The sequence below is a fragment of the Pteronotus mesoamericanus genome, unplaced genomic scaffold (assembly GCF_021234165.1).
Source record: "Pteronotus mesoamericanus isolate MK-2021 breed Mesoamerican mustached bat unplaced genomic scaffold, CSHL_Meso_final scaffold_85, whole genome shotgun sequence".
Taxonomy (NCBI): domain Eukaryota; kingdom Metazoa; phylum Chordata; class Mammalia; order Chiroptera; family Mormoopidae; genus Pteronotus; species Pteronotus mesoamericanus.
The window spans coordinates 65406147-65428209 of NW_026555329.1; the positions used below are offsets into that span (position 1 = coordinate 65406147).

At 43.1% G+C, this 22063-nt stretch overlaps 2 protein-coding genes across 3 annotated transcripts in view; one reads left to right on the forward strand and one right to left on the reverse strand.

The window, feature by feature from the left end:
* The window catches only part of CALU (calumenin), a 28285-nt gene extending 14848 nt beyond the window's left edge, over window positions 1-13437 (forward strand). The window contains exons 3-7 of one of the 2 annotated variants that reach the window (XM_054564414.1): window positions 795-988; window positions 4191-4357; window positions 5052-5112; window positions 9608-9807; window positions 11033-13437. In XM_054564414.1, coding sequence (XP_054420389.1) covers window positions 795-988; window positions 4191-4357; window positions 5052-5112; window positions 9608-9807; window positions 11033-11137 — 727 coding nt within the window. In that variant the 3' untranslated portion in view covers window positions 11138-13437. Of the gene's footprint in view, window positions 1-794; window positions 989-1061; window positions 1256-4190; window positions 4358-5051; window positions 5113-9607; window positions 9808-11032 lie in introns of both variants that reach the window. The other variant, XM_054564412.1, reaches the window with a different exon arrangement.
* A 1071-nt stretch (window positions 13438-14508) lies between these two features.
* On the reverse strand, window positions 14509-17766 carry OPN1SW (opsin 1, short wave sensitive). Its single transcript, XM_054564401.1, has 5 exons — window positions 17418-17766; window positions 16961-17129; window positions 16186-16351; window positions 15519-15758; window positions 14509-14628 (listed from the first exon to the last, which is right to left on the reverse strand). Exons 1-5 carry the CDS (start codon window positions 17761-17763, stop codon window positions 14509-14511), a joined length of 1041 nt encoding a protein of 346 aa, XP_054420376.1. The 5' UTR covers window positions 17764-17766.
* Between the last annotated feature and the right edge of the window lie 4297 nt (window positions 17767-22063).

The following is a 22063-nucleotide window of genomic DNA, read 5'->3' on the forward strand; positions in this document are numbered from 1 at the left end:
TTATGATAACAAATCTAGAAAAAAGCAGCTCATGAAGGGTGAAGTATATTGATTCTTAAGCTTTGTGGTTTTGCTTTATCATCTGCACACTAACCCTCTCAGCTTATTAACATTCTCATATTGAGAGATATGCATTCTTCCCACATTATTTCCTCAGGGTTTTCTGTTCTTGTGGGTATGTGTAGAAACCCAGTTCGACACAGAGCATAATAAGCTGCTGGCCACTTATTAAAATAACTTGCCTCTGTCTTTGTGTATCTGTTTTGTTTTTTAAATAATCTTCACTTGAGGTATATGTGATCCCAGAACTATTTTTGGTATCTTTATATTTTTTAACAAAATGTTATCTTTTTAAAAGAGGAGCTGAATATTTTAAAGTCTGGCTTAAATTTTTTAATTTTTAGAAAACCATGCCAGTGGTTGTGATTATTTATCAAGAAATACGCAGATTCACATGTTGTTTGATACCAGGAATGGAGAAGATTCACTTCTGAATCCTAACCATCATCTGAAACCTGCCTCTAGTGGGATAAGATGGGTTTATTTTGGGGTCCAAGTGAACCAGCCATGGACTGCTTGCCTTTATCCAGATGGCTCATAACGGACCAGTAACAGGGCACTTAAGAGAAAAATACTCAGTTGCCAAATACTTGGCAGTTTTGTTTTGGGGACAATTTTTATTTCCATGCTTTAACCTTAGGCAACACTTGTGGTCACAGCACACACCTGGCTAAATAAATCCAGAGCTTTGTGTCCTTTTAACCTCTTGCTGGATTTCTCTGCATTTTCTACAGAAAGATTGTAAGTAAAATAGATGGCGACAAGGACGGGTTTGTCACTGTGGATGAGCTCAAAGACTGGATTAAATTTGCACAAAAGCGCTGGATTTACGAGGATGTAGAGCGACAGTGGAAGGGGCATGACCTCAATGAGGACGGCCTCGTTTCCTGGGAGGAATATAAAAATGCCACCTACGGCTACGTTTTAGGTAGGTCCCTACTGTCTAGGGGAAAAAGCCTTATGGAGCTGACACCTTGAAACGTAACTGTTTTGTCTTGTAGAATGATTGTAGATAAAATAGACGCGGATAAAGATGGGTTTGTGACGGAGGGGGAGCTGAAATCCTGGATTAAGCACGCCCAGAAGAAATACATATATGACAATGTTGAAAACCAATGGCAGGAGTATGATATGAATCAAGACGGCTTAATCTCCTGGGATGAGTACAGGAACGTGACTTATGGCACTTACCTGGGTAAGGGGCAAGATGTCAGCCTGGCAGAGACCATGGTCTTGAGTCAAAGAAACAAATGGGTCACACAGTGAAGGAAAGGAAGAAACGGCTTACCTTAGTTCAGTGCTGAGCTGATTTCCCTTTATTCTGTTAATTTTAAGTTTGTGTGTTATATATTTTTTAAAATTTGTTTAATTTTGATTTTCAAGGTTCTGGCATCTCCTGCATCTTTAGCATTTTAGATAACATTTTACCATTTTTTATTTCTATTATCCCTCAGATTGTTCTAGAGTAGATCTTGTTAAAAGGCTGCGTTGTTCTAACAATGCAAAGCAAGAGGCTTTGAGATTTCTGTTGACACGGTCACATTATGGTGTTAGACCTGAAACTAAAACCAAATTAGATTCCTGTATAATTTGTGAGAATAGGAGGAAAATTAATCTTTTCCTTAATAAAGTAAAGATTCAAGATAGCTTTCCTTGATAAAATTTATTTCAGTATGTCTGCTTACTGAAGTTTAGACATGAAAATTTCCCATTTGTTTTCTCTGGCACATGAGTTTATCAGCCTGCTTTGCAAATGCTTCAGGGCAAATAAATGTGACTTTTTGACTGCTTTCTGTTGATTTGGTAGCTTGTGTGCTTGGGCCACCTATTAGTAATTTTTTTTACTTACTACCCTTGCCTGCTCGGAAATGCTAGATGGCGATCTTACTTAGTTGATGATGATTTGGTGTTTCTGTTGGTAAGATTCCTGTATTGTACATAGTTACACTTTGGGGCAAGAGTGTATAAATGTTCCTTCTTGTATTTTTTATCCCAGAAATTGGGCAAATTTCTGGGTTAAAGCAGGCATTTTCCGCCCCTGACTAATAGGCAGTGGGTGTATAATGGTCTGGTGTCCCCACTTGATAGCCAGCTGTCCATGTTAATTACAGGACCGCATGCATTTCTAGTGAAGAGACTTTTATTTGTGTCAGCTTGTTCTCATTCCTAAGACTTAAGTGGCAGTCTGTCTCCAAGCTTGACACTTAGCCAAAGACCAAACATAGACTTCACCCAATTAAGAGCACGTGTATTAAAAAGTCAGGGCAAATAGAGGCATTTGTGCTTCTTGTTCTCTGGCTGGGACCCTCTTGATTTATTTGGAAGTAATTATAAATACAAAACAAAAGGCAGGTTATTGGTAATCTAAATAGAATGGTATGCTAATAAATCTCAGCTCAGACCTAGGCACTCACTAGGCTGCCCAGAAAAAGTCTTAAGCTTTTTGTATGATTATGTGCATAAAAATCTGTTGAGAGCTCTGTTAGCTCACTGGGCAAATGATTCAATGTAATGGGTATTTCTACTGACGGACTTTGCATAAGCTGAAGCACTAGCTGGAGAACCAATGTCTTTATAAGGCATCTGTTACTGAAGGCGTGTGGGTGGACAGTACCCACGGGATAATGCGTTGTCTTACAGAAGGACTAAGGAGTGTTTTGTGTGTTCTTAATTCAGTTTAGAGTTCAAGTATAAATCATCTTAGCTTTTAATTAAAATCTACCATAATAAATCTCCTTTCCACAAAAGGACCGGTAACACTGTCTCTGCCACAAGTAAAATACAAAAAAGCAAAGATTTGCAGTGCTTATACCAAAACTAGATCAAGAGCCAAGCCAGAGCTGTGTGCAGGCTGGTGCTTAGCACAGATAAAGCGCTCTGAGCTGTAATGATAGGCACATGAGTTGAGTCACTGAAAATAAAGTTTATGTTTTCCTTTTTCATCCTTTCCTCCTTGATTCCAAGTCACTGTATTTTATTCCAAGGAGGAGAAGATAAGGGCTCTTAGCTAAGAATCTAGTCTTGATGTGTAAGTTGTCTTCTGTTATCTTTCTTATTTATGTTACGTAGTTGGTACTAAAACATTTGTTTAGAAAAGATAACTTAGTATCTGAGAACTGATTTTTTTTCCCTTAAATTCTCCATCTTCAGCCTACTGTGGCTTTAAACATACACATAAAATCAATCCCCAACACTTCATAATTCAGTAAGCTGTCTTACTGAATTTTGACATTCAACAAAGAATGAAGCTTCAAGCTGCTCGCCTCTCTCACCTCTCAAAATAGAGCAGTCGTTGGTTTTTTTGTTTGTTAATTGTGCTCTAAGTATGGAAAGAATGAACTACAGTATCAAAAGTTAGCAGAGTGATGTTATTGTGAAAGCGGTCCTATGTGTCTTTTTATAAAGCTAGTATCATATCTTTTTTATTTGGTCAGTATAAATGATTTCAGGAACCATTGTTCCTTACCCTAAATGTGGTGTCTTACTTCCAAAGTGGTATTCTATTGCTTGAATCCAAGTGGCCTAGAATGGGATAGAAGGTCTTTGATTTTTAGCTTCTTTAGCGTAATGTTTAATAAATAGCAATAGCTAACATTTACCGAAAGCCAACTATGTGCCAGGCACTGTTCTAAGTACCTAACTTAGATTTATTTGCTCATTTTAAGCCTCATAACAGCCCTTTGGGGCAGGAACCATTATCATCTCCATTTTACAGATGAGTGAATTGAAGCACAAAGTCACACAGCTAGAAAGTAGTAGAGGTTGGATTCAAACCCAGACTGTGTGACTTTAAAACCACCACTGCCCCTCATGTGTAACTGGAAAACTCAAGCCCTCCAACAACCTCAGTACCCAGTAACTATGAAGAATTAAATTACATAAAGGTTACATAATCCAGGAGCCCAGGTTCCATATTGAGTGGCAACGTCTACATTCAATTTGGACCTCAGTTTGAGGTCTTTGATTACCAAAATGTTCGGAATGTCTACACTGCTGCAGTTGTACTTGTGTAATCAAGAGTTATTTCTTTATTGCTTGATTTCTCTTTCTTGGAAATTGATTCCGCAGCCCACACATTTTTATGTTTTCTGGAAGTCTTTTAAGATTTAACCTAGATTTTTGTTTTCTAGATGATCCAGACCCTGATGATGGATTTAACTATAAACAGATGATGGTTAGAGATGCGCGGAGGTTTAAAATGGCAGACAAGGATGGAGACCTCATTGCCACAAAGGAGGAATTCACAGCTTTCCTGCACCCTGAGGAGTATGACTACATGAAAGATATAGTAGTACAGGTGGGTAAGAGCAAGGATTCTCAACAGAAATGCACTTTCTCTTTTTGTCACTTACAGCTCTTCGCCCTTTATGACTTTCCTCTGTATTTGGAAGAATGACTTGCTATGTTAAGTGCTGGCCAGGTTGAGTTTTTCTATGAGCAAATCATTATCTTAGGTGCGTAGGGCTTTCTGTTTAGTATTACTTATCATCAGATAATGTATTTTTGCCATTTCTTGGTGGCTTCATATTGTAAGCATGAGAGAAAATCCTATTTTTTTAAATATCCCGTGACCAGTAATCAGGTACTGTGTAATAATGGTGATACTGAGTAATTCTCACAGAAGGCAGCTACCAGTAAAATAGAGACTATTTCTGTAGGCATATTCTCTGGTCACATCTCCTGTTAGTGTGACTTCAGCATGATTATGACTACCAGATCATCAGGGGCTTGGTGGATAGTTCATTATTAAGCAGTCCTAGTATTCCTTTAAGAAGACTCAGTTATTTTAGGTTAAAGCATAAAACATTGATAATATTTTAATCATTTTTCAGCTAGAAAAACAGTAATTTCCTATGGTTTAACCATACGCACAAACATACATATAAACATATACATGTATATGTGTGTATGTTTTAGTGAATGATAAATAATTGCCAAAACTAATTTACCCAGGTACTAACTGTAGTCTCTTCTTATTCTCTTCTGTCTAGGAAACAATGGAGGATATAGATAAGAATGCTGATGGTTTCATTGATCTAGAAGAGTATATTGGTAAGTTTGTTTGTGGCATTTCTCTTAGAAGAGGCTGAGAAGCTTTGGAAGATACGTTCACCCATAGCAACAGTTTACCCCATTGGTCAACTCTTAGCACATTATTAAGCCAGACCAGTGTAAGGAATAGTGGGTTGTGGTAAAGTATCTGTAATAGCACTGTCCATTCAAAATGTAAATGTGAGTCACACATAATTTTAACTTTTAATGGCCACATTAAGAAAATAAACTGTTACAAAGAAACAGATGAAATTAATATCAGTAACTTATGTAACCAAATATTCTATGCAATACTGTAACTTCAGCATTATCATAAATTATTGAGGGTTTTTGTTTTTTATACTAAGTCTTTAAAAGTGTATTTTAAACCAACAGCATACCTCAGGACCAGCTACATTTCAAGTCCTCGATAGCCACATGTGGCCAGTGGCTGCTGTACAGATTAGCACTGATACAGGGCATCCCAGGTGCCCTAGGAAGTGACTTTAAAGAGTTGCGGGGAGCCTGGTCTAGCATTAGGAAAGGCAGGAGAAGAATAGAGAGACTAGAATAAAAGAGACCAATGGATGAATAAAGGATCAGGAGTGCTTATTCCTGTTGAAGCCTTTCATTTTCACGGCGTTCTATTTGTGTTTTCCATTTAGGTTCTCAATTGTTTGTTTGGTTTTTTTTTTTAAGTCGCCCTTTTCTGCCATTTTTCCTTGTAGTTGTCTTTTTAAAAAAGATTTTGGCGTTGGGGAGGGGTGTTACACCTTCAAGGCTAATTTCTCCCAAACGAAGCTGTTTTTATTATCCTCAGAATAATTTCACGATTTCCTTATTGTCTTAAATAAAGGAGCTGCTTCTCTTACCAAGTAGTTGAGCAAATTGTTTCACAGTTGCTATGATGGAAATTAAGTAAAGGAGAGGAGATAAAAGATAATAACAAATATCTTTGTTACAGATGTCATTCAATTTTGAAAGATACTAGGTAATTTTGTATTTCACATTCTTATATTTACTCAGAGTAACTTAATTCTAGTGCTTTTTTGTTTTGTTTTCATCCTCACCAGAGGGCATGCTTACTGATTTTAGAGGGGTGGGGGGAAGGAGGGGAGAGAGAAACATCCATTGGTTGCCTCTTGCACACCCCTGACGGGGGAACCAAACACACCCACCTAGGCACATGCCCTGACCTGAAATCGAACCCATGACCTTTTGGTTTAGAGGACAGTGGTTTCCCCAACCACCTGAGTCATACTGGCTGGGGCTAGTGCGCCACTGATTTTGTGTGTCATAAGCCAGTTTGTTTTTAATTCTCTGATCTTTACTTGAAATGTTTATTTGAAGCATGAAAGGGAGGCTTTAAATGCTACCCCTATCTCCTGACACTTAAACTACATTGAACAATCATTCCTTTACTCAAATTTTGTTTAATTATACCTCCTATTTATTTACTAGGGTTATTAGGTTGAATAGATCCTTTAAAATTTACCACTTTTTCTTTCCTAAGACTCGATGTACTTTGAGTTTTTTAGAGAAAAAGAGATGAGCACTGGAACATAGGAGGTTTTTTTTTGTTTTGTTTTGTTTTAGTGGAGTTCCTCAGCACAGTGGAAATAAATGCTTGCGTGCATTTACTGAACCCATTTCAGAGTTGACGTTTTCTGTTATTACATATTTTATCTTTTTATTTTTGGCTTTTGCCATCTTGTCACCATTGGTAAAACTGAGGGACTCATTTGAACCTCCTGAGGAGATGAATTAGGCTTTATAACTGTTGAGTGCCATCATTTATCAAGCATTGAGGCCAAGTAAGGAGATATTTCTCTCTCCCTCCCCATCACGTAGATTCAGGGCAGGAGAATTGTGTCTTGAAACTACTGAAACTGTTGACTGTGTATGTGTTGCTTTCTTGTGCAAATCATCGACTAATGCTAATACTTTTACCCCCAGATAATGGGCTTTGTAAAGATAAAAGTCTTTCCAGTTTCTAGGATGTGCTCTCTTGTTGAGAGATCCCAAAGAAACAAATGGTTGTTGACTCTTATATTTAGCATTAATAAAAAGTCTTCAGTTATACTGTTGAATTATTTTATTCTTTAAATTTATTATAGAGCATAGCAAAAAACATACACAAAATTAGATAGAATAGTATAATGAATCCCATGTGCTTATGCCCCACTCCAATAGCCATCTTCCCATGGCCTGTCCTTTCAAATCCATACCTACTTCCTTACATCTTTATTAGTCTAAAGTAAATCCCAATCATCATTTCATTTCATTGATAAACATTTGATTAACTATCTCTTAAGATACATGTGTATCCCTAAAAACTTTTTAACATAATATCAAAAAATTAGTAATTCCTTAATATCATTGTATAGATTGAATCCTTTTTAAACAGAAAATTAAATACTCTTATCTCATCTAGCTTTAAAATGCACTGACATTATGCTGTATATTATAGCCTCTATTAAAAGTATGTCTTTTAAGCACATACTTATTCACTCCCCAATTCACAACTTCCCAGTCTGTATAATATAAAAGGTCACCTTGACCCTCAGGACAGCTAGGGCAGGTCACTAGCTCAGTAGGTCACACAAACATGCGTGTTTTGAATGTGCTGTATTGGGGGGCAGGGGGTGGGAATTGGCAAGTCCTCCACTGGGGAAGTAACTCCTTGTGTTATGGCAGGAGTAGGTTCTTCTCTTAAGCCTCAAATTCAGGAAAGTGACAGGACCAACTGTCAAATGACAAGAATAATGTAATTTAGTAATGAGCTTGATGTCCTCTATTCAAGGGAAAACAGCCCATGTTTTGGGCCAGTACAGTGCCTCGCAGACAGTGGAGCAGTCTGCCCGCAGGACGTGGGGCAGGAGCGCGTTTGTAGAGCGCTGTAAGAGGCCACACAGAAACGGCTGGATTGGCTAGGAGTTCGGGCATCCCTTACAAAGCTGGAGGTCCTATTTTTGAGGATCAGGCACCCTGAGGTGGGGTATTGCGATCCGTGTGTGTTAAGTAGGTCTCCACGGCGGCGAGGCGGTCCCTGTCCGTGCAGCTGTTGTAGGTGAAGACGTGTCCTGGCCCAGGCCCCTGGGGCAGCCTGTAGTTTGTGGGTCCCAGCAAATCAACATTGTCATGTCACAACTGGATAACCACCTTTGCTTAGAACTGCTAGAAACTATTTAAACTTCTAGGTGTGCTCCCATGCCTTACGGAAGCGTACCTACACTTACCTAGATGCAGCGTAACTCAGGATTCTTCAGACTTTTTCATTCGCATAATTCCTGAAAGAATTTTGACAACAGTATTTCCTTACACATCTTAAAATTGGCATCTAAACTATTTAAATAGAAGTTTAAACAGTTGTATAGAAAAATCTCTGTAAATATTTACATTTTAAAGTACTTTAACTATTGCCCTGGGGATGTGGCTCAGTGGACAAGTGCCCACCTGCGAACCTACTGGTCTCGGGTTCAGTTCCCTGAGGCGGGGCACATGCCTGTTTGGGCCAGGTCTCCTGAAGGGGGTGTGTGAGAGGCAGCCAGTCAACATCTCTCGCACTGATGTTTGTCTCCCTCTCTTTCTCCCCGCTTCCCTCAAATAAAAAAAAAATCTTTTTAAAAAAGTACCTTAACTCTTGACTAAATCTCATAAAATTTACTGTAGCAACTTCTTGCCCACCATCATTTATATAAATAATTTAAACAACCCAACTTTCTTTTTTTTTGAGATTTTTTTTTTAATTTTTAGAGAAGATGGGAGGGAGAGAAACATTGAATGGTTGCCTCTCTCCCCACCCTACCCGCTCCCCAACTGGGGACCTAGCCTGCAACCCAGGCATGGACCCTGACTAGGAATCAAACCAGCAACCTTTCAGTCCACTGGGCCATGTCAGAGCCAGGGCTAAACAACCCAACTTTAAAAAACGATTAGGGAATTCAGCTTTGGACTGGGTGTTAAGATAACAAGAAGTTGATTTTGTAAAATGTGGTAATGGCGTATGGCTCTACAAGGAAATGTCCATCATTTTAGGGGTACATTCTAAATACTTAGTAATTGGTTGGTAGACAGTTTTGGCTTGTAACACATACTTTTTGGGTTTTCTTAAGAATGTAAAACAGCACCTTTTAAAAACCCATGGTTGGGTTTAATTAGCTGCCTTGGAGTAAAGTGGAATGTAGGAAACAACTGTCTTGTAAAAATTAGCCTTTATCTTTCTTTATGGTAGTCATCTCCCTTTATTTCTGCATTTTTTTTAAAGCTATAAGGACTGTCTTTACTCTCTTATCACTCGAAATCAACAGCTGGAAATATTCTTGTTGCAAGATCAATGAAGTTTCAGGAGAATACTTGTACTTGGTTTTCTAAGTTCTCTCTGCCTAAAATACCCTTGTAACTGCTGCTAAGTTCCAAACAGTTGGATGAGAAAGGAGAGTTAGACCAGATTCATGCAGGGCAGTTTTTGGAAAAAGGCAAACCCCATCTTTTCTCTGTATTTCTGTGTACACAGGTGACATGTACAGCCATGATGGAAATGCTGATGAACCAGAATGGGTAAAGACGGAGAGAGAACAGTTTGTTGAGTTTCGAGATAAGAACCGTGATGGGAAGATGGACAAGGAAGAGACCAAAGATTGGATCCTCCCCTCAGACTATGATCATGCAGAGGCAGAAGCCAGGCACCTAGTCTATGAGTCAGACCAAAACAAGGTAAGTCTGGCCAAGCCTAAACAGTCTAGCAGTGGTGGAAGTCTATTTCCAGGGGATTGTCTAAAAAATTCCTATTAAGGTACATAAAGCATTAACGGTCTTAATTAACCTAAGCCTGCTAGCAAACTAATGTTGGCAGTTGAAGGTACAGGGCAGCACTAGCGATCTGATCTCAGTTTAGAAACCCCTGTGCCCAGTGCACACAGCATTGGAGGGACTGAAGCTTCAGGAAAGAACCTCCGTATGTGGCCTGTGCCTAGCACGCAGCTTCTGTTCTCTTTGGATCCCCAGGACATTTTCTTTGCCTTTTTTTCCTTTGTTCTTTTACCTAGTACAGGCTCATTTTGCCTACTCAAAGCTGGTCATTTCCTAAATATGCTTTTTAAAATTCAGTCTTTTGTAGTAGATTACAAATAAGCCTTTTCTGGAGTTTGTTAGATTACAAATAAGCTTTTTCTGGAGTTTGTTAAAATTGTCCTTGATCAGGTATCTGAGGCATTTGGTTCATTAAAATAGTGGTGTTATGCATCTAAATTTGGGGATTTTTAGTATTCTGAACATTCTTTTATCAAGACTTCAGTTTCAAAAGCAGTTTCTTATCATGAAGCCTTTTTAAGGGTCAGTCTCTTTTGAGTTCTTGCTCAGTCACTTCAGTAGCCAAGTGCTATGTCCTTGAGATTTGTAAGAAAAAGAAACTCATGTAATCATCTCCTGGGAATCTGTCCTAGATAGTTTTTAAGATGAGTGTGTGAGTCTTCGTTGGGGGTTGTGTCTGGAACCTGATTGGTAGCTAGCGCGTAATGGAAGGAATGACTGTACTTGGTATTAGCATATTTTGTTGTTCCTGTTAGGTAATGACTTGATTCCCTCTGAAGTATTTTACCCGGTTCTTGTTGACTATCTACCCTTAGGTAGGAGGTGTCCCACATTTTGCTCAAAAGTGGGTATTTTCTCTTCAAGAAACAAACCTATGTCTCTGGCATTGAGTTATTGGGCCTTCCACTTTTAACTTTCTTGATAAGAAAAAGGTATTAATTGCTATTTTCCCTCTCTGTGTGTTTGTGTACAGGGCTGGGGGTGGGAGGGTGAGGGTAGAGTTCATGTTTAATTTACTGGGAATTAGAATCTTAAATCTTGCCAAACCACTATTGATTGTTCTGCAGCAGTGTTTCTAAGTTTGGAATGGGAAATATATTTGCCTCAATTCACTCTTCTCTCATTTCAGGATGGCAAGCTTACCAAGGAGGAGATTGTTGACAAGTATGATTTATTTGTGGGCAGCCAGGCCACAGATTTTGGTGAGGCCTTAGTACGACATGATGAGTTCTGAGCTGCAGACAGAGGAACCCACGTTTCTCCAAAAATAATTTATTTTTACAGCTTCTGGTTTCACGTGTAATTGTTGGCGCTACTGAGACTGGTATTACAAACTTTTTAAGACGTGAAAAAAACAACAAAAACCATCCCGTCCCCATTCCTTCTCCTCTCTGAGGGACTGGAGGAAAACCGTGCTTCTGAGGAACAACTAAATAGTACACTTGTGTTTGTAGATTTACACTTTGTATTATGTATAACATGGTGTGTTTATTTTTATATTTGTTCTCTGGTTGGGGGTATGATACGAAGGATCAAGATCCTCAGCTCATACTTGTAGGCAAAGAGTAGCCCTTCACTCTTTCTCAACCCTTACTTACCATGTAATTTTTATAGTTCTGACTTAACTCATTTTTTAAGCCTGAGATCAGTAAGAAATGTTTGGAAGAGAGAAAAAAGAAAAAATATACCCCACAGTTTATATTTAGAGATAATAATCTTGCCTATTGAAAAGTGTATTTCATCAGTAGTAGGGGCCATATATTCTTTTCAGTTGCTATGGGCCAGCAGCTGATCCTGGCATTACCTGGGCAGGGGCAGATCCCTGTGCTGTAAGAAAGCTTGGCTCAACCTGATTTCATTCATCTCCGCCCCCCCCCCCGCGCCCCCCCCCTGTAGGACTAGCTGTTTGCTAATTTTGTCAAGCACAGCTGTGGTAGGAAGAGTTAAGGCCAGTGTCTTGAAAATCAAGTAGTGAGTATGATCTTTTTACAGAGCTATACATAGCAACAGCTGGAAAACTAAAGGAATAATGCAAGTGTTTTCGGGGCACACACTCTTTTCTGGATGTGCATCTGTTGAGGTGCTCAAGGCTGTCTTGTCTGTTGAATCACTGTAAGTGCCCCATTAGGCGCCTATTTCCCCAGGTGTTCCAAATAATTAATTTTGCTTTCACTGAGATTAAAATATGCTTGTTTCCAATCATGTCTTTGAAAGTGCCTTTAACAACAGAAATGATCACTGAATGAGGATTCTCTTAAATTCTAAGGTAAAATAAAGAGAAGATTATTTGGACCACCTTATATGAAAGATTAGAGCTTCCCAGTGTAGTGGGGATTTTTTTTTTTTCCTTCTCTTTCAGACAGTGGTTAGATAGCAGTATTAGTTAGGAGCTCAGTTGCAGTGTTTTTGTTTTATGGGCTGGTTTCCAAAAACCACATGCTGCTGAATTTACCAGGGATCCTCATACCTCAGAATGCTAACCACTTACTACCAGGCCTGTTTCTGTGTCGACTGGAGAGCTTGAGCTCAGACTCAAGGATGAGAGGGCCTACGGAGAGGGCTCTTTGGTGTGAGGACCATCGCTTACCCTTCCTGCCTGTGACCTGTCACCCCCTGTTCCCCGGTCACTCCCTGTTCCCCGTCACTCCCTCTCCCCACTGCCAAAATAAAAGTTTATCTTGGATCAACAGATTGCCAGTCCTTATCAAAGAGAGGGGCATTGTAGAAAGAGCAGAAGAAACCGTCCTCTGTTCCCAACTCACTTTACTCCTATTTTACATAATACAAACCCTTTTTGGTCCCTTTCTTACAGATGGACCTCTTTTGACAGAATTTATTGTATTCCCAAGTTTTTAGCCCTCAGGTTACTAAGATAAATATATGTATATCTAACCATTATTATTTCATATATCTTTCTGAGTAATGTCCAGGCAGTGCTGGGTGATTATTAGAACCTGAACCTACGTGTATCCTTTGGTCTTCCATGATCGTGTTGAGGTGGGCTACTTGGCCTGGTAAAAAGCCAGATGTGTAACTTCACCCCAGCCTTTGCATTGAGCTCTTGAGAGTGGATACACTCGTTTAAGTTTAACCCCAGTATAGGGGGCATGGAAGTTCTCTGCCCTCCAGATTCCCCATTTTTACTGTTAAGATCAGAGATAACTAATAATGCCACCACCCTGGCTTAGTTAGAGAGAGCCTCGCAACTCACTAAGGACAGAGAACCCAGGCCTTATGGTAAAGTCACAATTTAGAAAACGAGCCTTCATCTGCTAAGACAGCAACTTCTGGATGCTGGGTGCTCAGCAGCCAACACTGTACTTTAATGATCCCCTGAGATGATGACGATTATTTTTGGTTTAAACCAAGCCTGGGGCTGGGGGACAGTGGCCGCGCACCCACATTGTGTGTCCTGTGAATGCTAGCTCTCTTGAGTTTGGAGGTTGGTTATTTTTTATAGAGTGTAAACCAAGTTTTATATTCTGTAATGCAAACAGGTACCTATCTGTTTCTAAATAAAACTGTTTACATTCATCCTGGAGTATGTGTCCCCTTTATTCTAAGAAACGGAATGCTTGCTTAGAATTATGACTGCTGTAATGTCACAGAAGAGGAGCTCCCCTCGAAGGTTTACCGTGCACACCCCCTCAACCCAAAGAAGTTACTGCCTTCTTCCAAGTTTGATACTCTCTTTCTTCCTATTCCTAAAGCCTAGCCCCTCACTACAGCTGTAATCCTGCTCTCTTCCCATAAGCCATGTCACTGCTCATTACATAGTTATACCAAACACAGGCCCTTCCTGGATGCGCACACATTTGTCTTGATTTTTATTTCAGAAAGGCCTTTTCAGAGGGTAGAGAGGTGGGGTATAAAGCAGAAGGTAAAAGAGTTTTTTGATCATTTTGGTATAGTTTGTAAATGGGATCAGGGTGTTTAATGCTACTGTATTTTGAGAATGTGAAGTGAATTAGACTCTTACCTTCAGTAAATATACACCTTAAGACATACTTAGGGTGAGCTGAGTGAAAGGGGAGAGGGAAAGAACACCTGGAGTAAGGCATGCTGGCTCAGGGGCTTACGGGCCTGGATGTTTCTGCAGGAGCTATAGCAACAACTGGCATGTAGAGCATGAAATTCAAACTCATTTGGGGTATACTAAAGGTTTTATTTACATTTCTTTATGTCTCTGCCATTTCTAAGATATTTTCTCAATGTATCATCTCAGAACGGATGCCCAGTAGGAAAAAAAAAAAGTGTTACTGAAAAGGAAGGTGATTGTTATCCATACACTGAAAACAGCCATACTCCTTCATAGTTGCCTTGTATGTAAAGATCGATTTTCCAAGTGCTGTGAATCTTGCTACTTAGGAGTAGAAACTGATGATTGTTGAAATGGCTTCTGATGTGTTCTGAGGTGGGCCCAGCTGGAATAGTAACTTTGTAGGTAGGAAGATAATAGGAAAATGGGAGATGGATTCCCCAAATTGTCATCGCTCCCCTTCCCATCTGTTTTCTGCATTGTTAGTAGTTTGGTTTTTGGCAGAGAAAGTAGAAATGTCCTTAAATGTAAAATCCTAGTTGCTGCAAATAGGCCAATGTGGCGCCTTAATTGGGGCCAACTTGGCTAGAAGAGATAACAGAAACTTCTGCTTTCTGGGAGCTGGACACGTCAGGGTCATCTGTCATGGACTTCCCACACACCATCTCTACGATGCAAGCCCAGAACTGGAGGAGTGGGCAGAGCTGGAGGTAGCCCCCTCGGCAGCCCAGCACGGAGGAGATAATACAGGAAGTACAGGGGAAGAATCTCATTGGTCTCCCCAAAGCCTGGAACAATGCCTTACACCCAGGATATGCTGGGGGGGCGGTGGGAGTTGAGTGTATTTTCCCACTTCTGAGACGAGTTACATTCCAGTCCAGGACTTCTCGCCTCTCCTGAGGGCCGATAATCCCTACACATCCTGGTAAACCATCCTGCCTCTTGGGAGCGCTGTTGGGTCCACCCACCAGGTCCCCCATTCCTAAAAGTTCCTTCCAATGGGGAAAGGCAGGTTTCACATTCGTTTTGAATCCGCTCTGGGATTGAAGAAACCAAATAAATAATTCTCAAAGCAGGGTGTTTGCCCTATAAGAGACTACTAGATTTGAGTTTGGTTGTGTGTGGTTTCTTTTGTTCTTTGTTTTGCTCAGATTTAGGATTTGGGGGATAGACCACCTGGTACCTTCCGATGGTAAGCTGCTTTAGGTTTTTATGCATGTGTTGTGATTTCTGCTTCGCACATGCTCCTGAAGGCTCAAGGTTGAATGGGAAAAGATGAAAAACTCGTGAATATGAAGGGCTAGAATGTAGGGGAACTATTGATCTGTCAGTTTGTCAACAAAACAAAACCTTCTCACTCTTTCTCTTTGGAGCAACTTGAGTTTTGTGGCTTAAGTTTTGTCTTCCCTGGGCTCTCTGATCTTGTCTTGATGACCATACCTCCTCCCTATGGCTCCCCTGTTCACCTCTAACCCTTTGAGTAGAGTCCAAGGTACTCTGAGTTTAAAGTCATTGGTGAGAAGAACTAGGTCTTACGGACTAGAAAGTGTCATAGGAATATAAATGGGGACTTTACCCGCTTATTCATGAAACAGTAGATGATGGGATTGTAGACGCAAGAGCTCTTGGAGAAGAAGGCAGGAATGGTGACGAGCCGCAAGTCCAGCCCATGGTTACGGTTGTTGACCATATACATGGCCAGGGCAGCATAGGGCACGTAACAGAGACAGAAGGATCCCACCATCGCCACCACCATGCGGCTCACCTCCCGCTCAGCCTTCTGGGTGGAAGCTGACTCCTGCTGCTGGGCTGCAACCTGGGACGGGCGCAGAGAAAACATTACATCCTTTTCTCATCCCTCAACTTGTAGATCTCTGGGCTTTTTTTCTCTAACTGGGGTGGGGGAGGGGCATCTGCTTCAATTGCCTCTTCTGTCCCAGCATCTGGCCTAGTCGTGTGGCTCTCCCTCATTGAGGAAAGCAGGATGGAGGCGGCTTTCTGGTCTGTGACATTGGAAGGGATCATATGCATGTCTTGACAACTATATTTGAGCAGGGGTGACTCTACCTTACTCTGCATTCCATTTCATCATTCTGCCTATCCCCTCTTCCTTCATTGTTTTTACATATCCCCTCTGCCTGGCTATGGTATTTCCAGATATCTTATGTTCTAGGACACTCACCCACTCTTGTCTCTCACTTGGAGCCCCCTGCTCCTCCCTGACCCTCACAAAAACCACTCACAGCCCTGAGCGCCCGCAGCAGCTGAGAGTAGCAGAAGCAGATGAGGGAAAGAGGCACGATGAAGCAGAAGACGAAGAGGAACCAGGTATAGTACTCGCTGTGATATTTGGTGCCCACGGTGTACCAGTCAGGACCACAGGAACATTGCAGGCCTTCGGGGATGAACCTGTAAAGGGACCAAACACCTACTGGACAAGCACTTGGCACACTTTGGGGGCTCACCATAAGAATGTGGAGTGGGAGCTGAGATTCCTGGGTGGTGGTCACCTATCTAATAGAACCCAGAGGGTGCCCAGCAACTGGGCAGGGTGGGTTTTCTGTCCCTACCAGCAGACGGTATAGCAATTCTAACTGTACAGTAAGCTTTGGCGTTTGTTTCCCATAGCCTTTTGTCTCACCTACTCCACCAGTTCTTTAAAAAGTAGAGGTCAGCCCTGGCTGGTGTGGCTTGGTTGGAGCATCATCCGGTAAACTGAAAGGTCATGGGTTTGATTCCAGGTGTGGGCATGTGGCTAGGTTGCAGCTTTGGTCCCCCGGTGGGGTGTGTGTGGGAGGCAACCGATTGATATTTCTCTCTCACATCAATGGTTCTCTCCCTCTCTCTTTCCCTCCTTTCCCCCTCTCTAAGATCAATAAGCATGTCCTCAGGTGAGGATAAAAAAAAAATTAAAAAATAATAAATAGTAGAGGTCAAAGACAGGGTTACACCCAACTCTTCCTACCCACACCAACCTGAGCTCCTAGCTAAGTCAGCAGCACTGCCCTGCGCTCTCACCGGCTCCAGCCAAAGAAGGGTGGGATGGAGACGCCGATACCAATGGTCCAGGTGGCCAGGACTACCATCCGTGCGTGCTTGGAGCTGATGCGGAAGTTGCCGAAAGGTTTGCAGATGACAATGTAGCGCTCAAAGGCCAAGAAGGCCAGTGACCAGCCTGTGACCAGACCTATGGTGAAACAGGGTAATGGGGTAGACAGGCCTCCCAGCCTGGCAGGGGTGGATTACAGGGTGGGGCAAGCACCGCACCAGGAGACAGGTTGGACCGATTGTTGGAGAAGAGTTTGAGACATGGTCAGATTTCTAGTCTGGGCTTTGTACCTCAATATGCAAAAGAGCATCTAACTCCTGCAGACTCCTCTTTTGAGATGGATGCCCTCTAGGCCAATAGCCTGGCCCCTGGTTCAGATCCTGAGTCAGTGTCCTTTGCCTCCCCCAGCCCCTTCCTCTGGAGTACCTGCTGTAGAGCCCAGGAAGGCCTCCAAAGCACAAACATGGCGGCCAAAGATGAAGTATCCCTGACAGCTGGCAATGAAGACAGTGAAGACGGAGAAGATGCAGAAGAGGAAGGCCCCCAGGGACACATTGACCAAAATGTAGTTGAGTGGCTGCCTCAGCTTTTTGTAGCGCAGTGTGGCCACTAGCACCGTGGCATTGAGTGGGGTCCCTGCAAAGAAGACAAAGCCCATGAAAGCTGCCTGGAGGTGGAAGGCCCAGACAGGCGCAATGTGGTACTGAGGCCCATCCCACGGCCCCACCGAGGAGATGTTCTTGAAGAGATAGAACTCCTCCTCCCTTGACATTTTGCTCACGGATGTCCCGCATGCCCTCTGATCCCTCTTATAGATGATCCCCCACCACTTCTCCCCACCCCGCCAAAGAACCCCCTTCTCCAAAGCCACTTTTGGGTTCCCTGAATGATCGGTGCTGACCCTAAGCCTCCTAAGGACAAAGTTTGCGATTAGAGACTCCCAAACCCCCACCTAAACCTCCTTCTGCAGATGCAAAGCCGATTGTGTGTTCTTCAGAGGATCAAAGATTGGGCTCAAAGACTCTGGACCTGCATCCTGGGTGCCACGGTGAACGAGAGTCAGCTCGCTGGGGCCTGGGAGGTGCTGACCCATATTTAGTAAAGCTGCTTCCACCACTTTTTGATTTCCCCTTTGAATGGAGCTCTCAGGAGCACCCACCTCCATCCCTCTAAGTGTCTACACCCCATCTGCCCCTTTGTGGAAGTTGCCCCCTAAAGTCTCCCTCTTCAGAGATCTTGGACTCTCAACCAACCTGGGAACCAGCCTCAGGCTGCAGGAAGGGACAGGGGATCGGGACTGTCCTGGGAGCACCTTAGTAAACAACCTTCAGGGAAGGGCACAGGGCCACTTGACAATGCCTAGAGGTCTCTGGCATCCCAGGCTGCCTCAGTTTCTTCATGCTGAGTCTGTGAAGAGTACACCCTTCCTGAGCAGACCTCGTGCAGCCAGGCTGAGGTTGGTAGGCTCACTGTCCCTCTCACACCACGGTCGTGCCCTCAGCTCAGCACTGCCCAAGCTGCCACAGCCTCCCCCGTCTGCTCATCCACGTCCCGCCCAGCCTTCACAGCCTCTCTGGCCAAGACCCCTTCTGCCAAGCCCACCCCAGTGACGCCAGCTCTGCAGTAAGCTCCACCCACACTTACACTCCGCACTACACTTTGGCCCTTATGATGGTGCCTTCCTCCCCACCTCAGGAAGCTATAAACAGATAGATAAGAGTGACACATATTAAGTATAGAGAAAGGTGAAGGGATGGCCCAGTAATGGCAGAGTAGTGTATATTAGATGAATCCCCACCACCCCCCGTAGGTAAAAGTTATAAACTCTGGACAAAATACGAAAAACTACTACTTGAAAGCACCATAAAGTACCCTAAAGCAGGCAGAAACTGAAAGGACTTGACACTTGGGAGAAAGGAACCACACACATTTAAATGTGTTCTTCCCCAGGGCGCTCCTCAGTCTAAATGCCAAGGGACAGCTGCAGCTCAAGCAGAAAACCCCAACCTTGATTGGGTTGAAGAGTCAAAGATTACACCAAAAAGTTGGGGGTTCAATTCCTGGTCAGGGCAACAAGTTATTGATTAACTTAGCAATAAAAATGATTTAATTTCAAAATAAAAAAAATCCTAGGCTGACTGATGAGCTCTTCATGGAGCATCTCCAAAGACCCCAGCAAAAGGCAAGAGCTGGTCTGAAAGCTGAGCAGATATTAGGGCCACTACCGGCTGCAGCGGAGAAAGAGTCTGAGTTCCATTCCCACTGAGCTGAAGGTGCTGGACAAACATTTCAGTCTTTCCATTTGAAACTCCCACGGGACCAAACCTTACGACTAAAATCTACGTCCCTTGATGGAGAATTGTCAGCTACTTCTGGAAGACTGAGTTTTGTTTTTGTTTTTTTTTTTACAGATTTTACTTATTTATTTTTAGAGAGAGTGGGAGGGAGAGAGGAAGAGAAATATCAATGTGTAGTTGTCTCTCGTGCATCCTCTACTGGGGACCTGGCCTGCAACTCAGGCATGTGCCCTCATTGGAAATCAAACCTGTGACCCTTTGCTTTGCAGTCCGGTGCTCAATCCACTGAGCCCCAGCAACCAGGGCTGGAAGACTGACGTTTTTGCACACACACACTCCACACAGACACTCACTCACGGGTAGGGTTCTTGGCAGAGATCCAGCTAAGGGTCCAGGAATTGCCAAACCACTTGGCCTCCGCTAGGCTGCCTGAGTCAGCCCAACACTCGCCCTGGGCCGGCCCTTAGGACCAAGCCTGGGAGCCACCCTTGAAGGCAGAGTTTGAAGTGCAGGCAGGGCGCACGGCCCCAGGGTTGAATGGAGTGAGTCAGCCTCAGCTGTCTGCCAACTCTGCTGAGGTGCCCACCTCCGCAAATGGTTCTGACAGGCGCCTGCAAGGGCAGCCCCTGGGCTTGGGTTCCCATCCAAACCGCTGTGGTTAAAAGACACCCCAAGGCCTTCTGGCTCCACTGTCCAGGGTGGGGGGCTGCACCTTTGGCCTCCCTCTGTTCTGACTTCATCCCAAACAGTCCCTTCTAGCCCTTTCCCACCCCATCTTTAGAAGTAAGGACAATGGGTCCAAATTAGGGGCGACTCAGCCCCAGCGAAGAGGGGGCAGATGCCTCCTGTGAGGGGTCATGGGGGGTGGGCGGCAAGCTGCAAAAAGCCTTACTCAAGCACAGAGGCTCACTAGCACCTAAGCAAGGAAAAACAACAACAACAATAAAACCAAACCCTCCAGAGTCACTGAGCCATGGAGTAGGGGGAGGGAAGCATGGGGTAAAGAAGGTGGGTAACAATATTAAAATAGGAGAGATTTTTAAGTATATTTCATATATCTATAGTGCCCTTTTCCCATTTAAAGTCATTTGGTTAATTTAGAAACATGATAATCCACTAAGGCTTCACAGACGATCATGCTGGCTGTGTTTAGACCAGACTTCCCAACCGCAGTACTGCTGACTTATTAGACCAGACAGTTCTGTGCCGTGGGGCTGCCTGGAGTCCTGCAGGGAGTTTAACAGCCTCCTCAGCCTCTGCCCGCGAGAGGCTGATCGCAAGCACCACCACCCCAGTCGTGGTAGCCAAAAATGCCTCCAGACGCGCAAGTTCTCTGAGAGGCAAAATCACCCCCTGCTCCCCTCCCCGCTGTCTGAGAACGACTGGCTTAGATCTAGACTTACAAATGCCCAGAACTGAATGGAAAACAGTCAAGAGAAAAATTGTTTTTCTACGCACTGTAACTGTCCAGAAAAGAAGCCCTAGCAAAAGAGCATGTTTTATTGAAGAGTTTCAGGGTTCCCCCAACTCTATTTTCTAGTTTATTCCAGGAGTAGTTTATTTTCAGGAATAGTTTAAGGGAGGCTTGCAGGAATGTGGGGGACACAACAGGTAATCATGCATCGATCATTTGTAGGCGCAAAAGAAGGAAGAGGAACAACGGGGGAGAGTTCAAGAGGCAGGGACGAAATTGAAAGTGAGCCCTCCCTCTGTTCTGACTTCATCCCAAACTCCCTTCTAGCCCTTTTCCACCGCATCTTTAGGGTCCATTCCCTACGGATGGACCGCACATTTGTGCCTTCTAGCAGCTACTCATGTACATGATTCAGTGCCCAGAGAGTAATGCAAACCAACTGTTCTAGGGAGTATGGCAGACAATGATGCCTCCCCAGGGACTTCGCAAAGGAGACACTGGTATGATGAGATAAACAACGTCCTCAACAACTTTTCTGAGTAGACACAACATCTCCAGTTTCACAGGATTAGCGCAGCTACTGACTATTGCCCCTCAGTGTGGACGCGACACAAGGCATAGTTTGAAACTGGACATAAGCCAGACCATCAGGATGGGGGCCAATACCAGCTCTGCTGGGCTGCTCTGATCCAGGGGACATCTCAGCTCTCCGGAGGCTTGAAATGCCTATCTCCCTAGTCTCGCTAATTATTGATTCTCTCTGCTTAGTTTTTTAATAATTTAATTTCTGTTTTGAAGGGATCGTATATATGTCCAGGGCTCAAAATTCAACAGGTATAAATGAATATATAGTGAAAAGTAAGTTTCTTTCCCAGCCACTCACAGCTCCCTCTCCAGTGGCAACCTGCGTTCACTTTTACTATGTTGCTTTTTTTTTTAAATTTATTGATTTTAGAGATAGAGAGGAAAGGGGGGAGAAAGAGAGAGAGAGAGAGAGAGAGAGAGAGGGAAAGAAACATCAATCTGTTGTTCCACTTAGTTATGCATTCATTGGTTGCTTTCTGTACGTGCCCTGACCGGGGATCAAACCCGCAACCTTGGGTTTCAGGACAATGCTCTAACCAACTGAGTTACCTGGCCAGGGAAGTTTTTGCTGTGTTTTTGATGTGTGTGTATTACATGCCATTGAGTAGCTCTGACTCCTGGTGACCCTATGAACGAGTGATGTCCACAGTGTCCTGTCCTCACCAGCCTTGCTCAGCCCCTGCCGACTTATGCCTGTGGCTCCTTTTATGAAGTCAGTCCATCTTGTATTTGGTCCTCCTCTTTTCCTGCTGCGTTCTATTTTTTCCCAGCATTAT

Excerpts from the sequence above, each read along its gene's own strand:
- OPN1SW (XM_054564401.1), bottom strand. The coding sequence starts at position 17,763 with ATGTCAAGGGAGGAGGAGTTCTATCTCTTCAAGAACATCTCCTCGGTG. Across the intron at positions 17,130-17,417 it reads CTTCCTGGGCTCTACAGCAG|GTCTGGTCACAGGCTGGTCA; the intron begins GTACTCCAGAGG and ends GTTTCACCATAG. Across the intron at positions 16,352-16,960 it reads CCCTTCTTTGGCTGGAGCCG|GTTCATCCCCGAAGGCCTGC; the intron begins GTGAGAGCGCAG and ends GTCCCTTTACAG.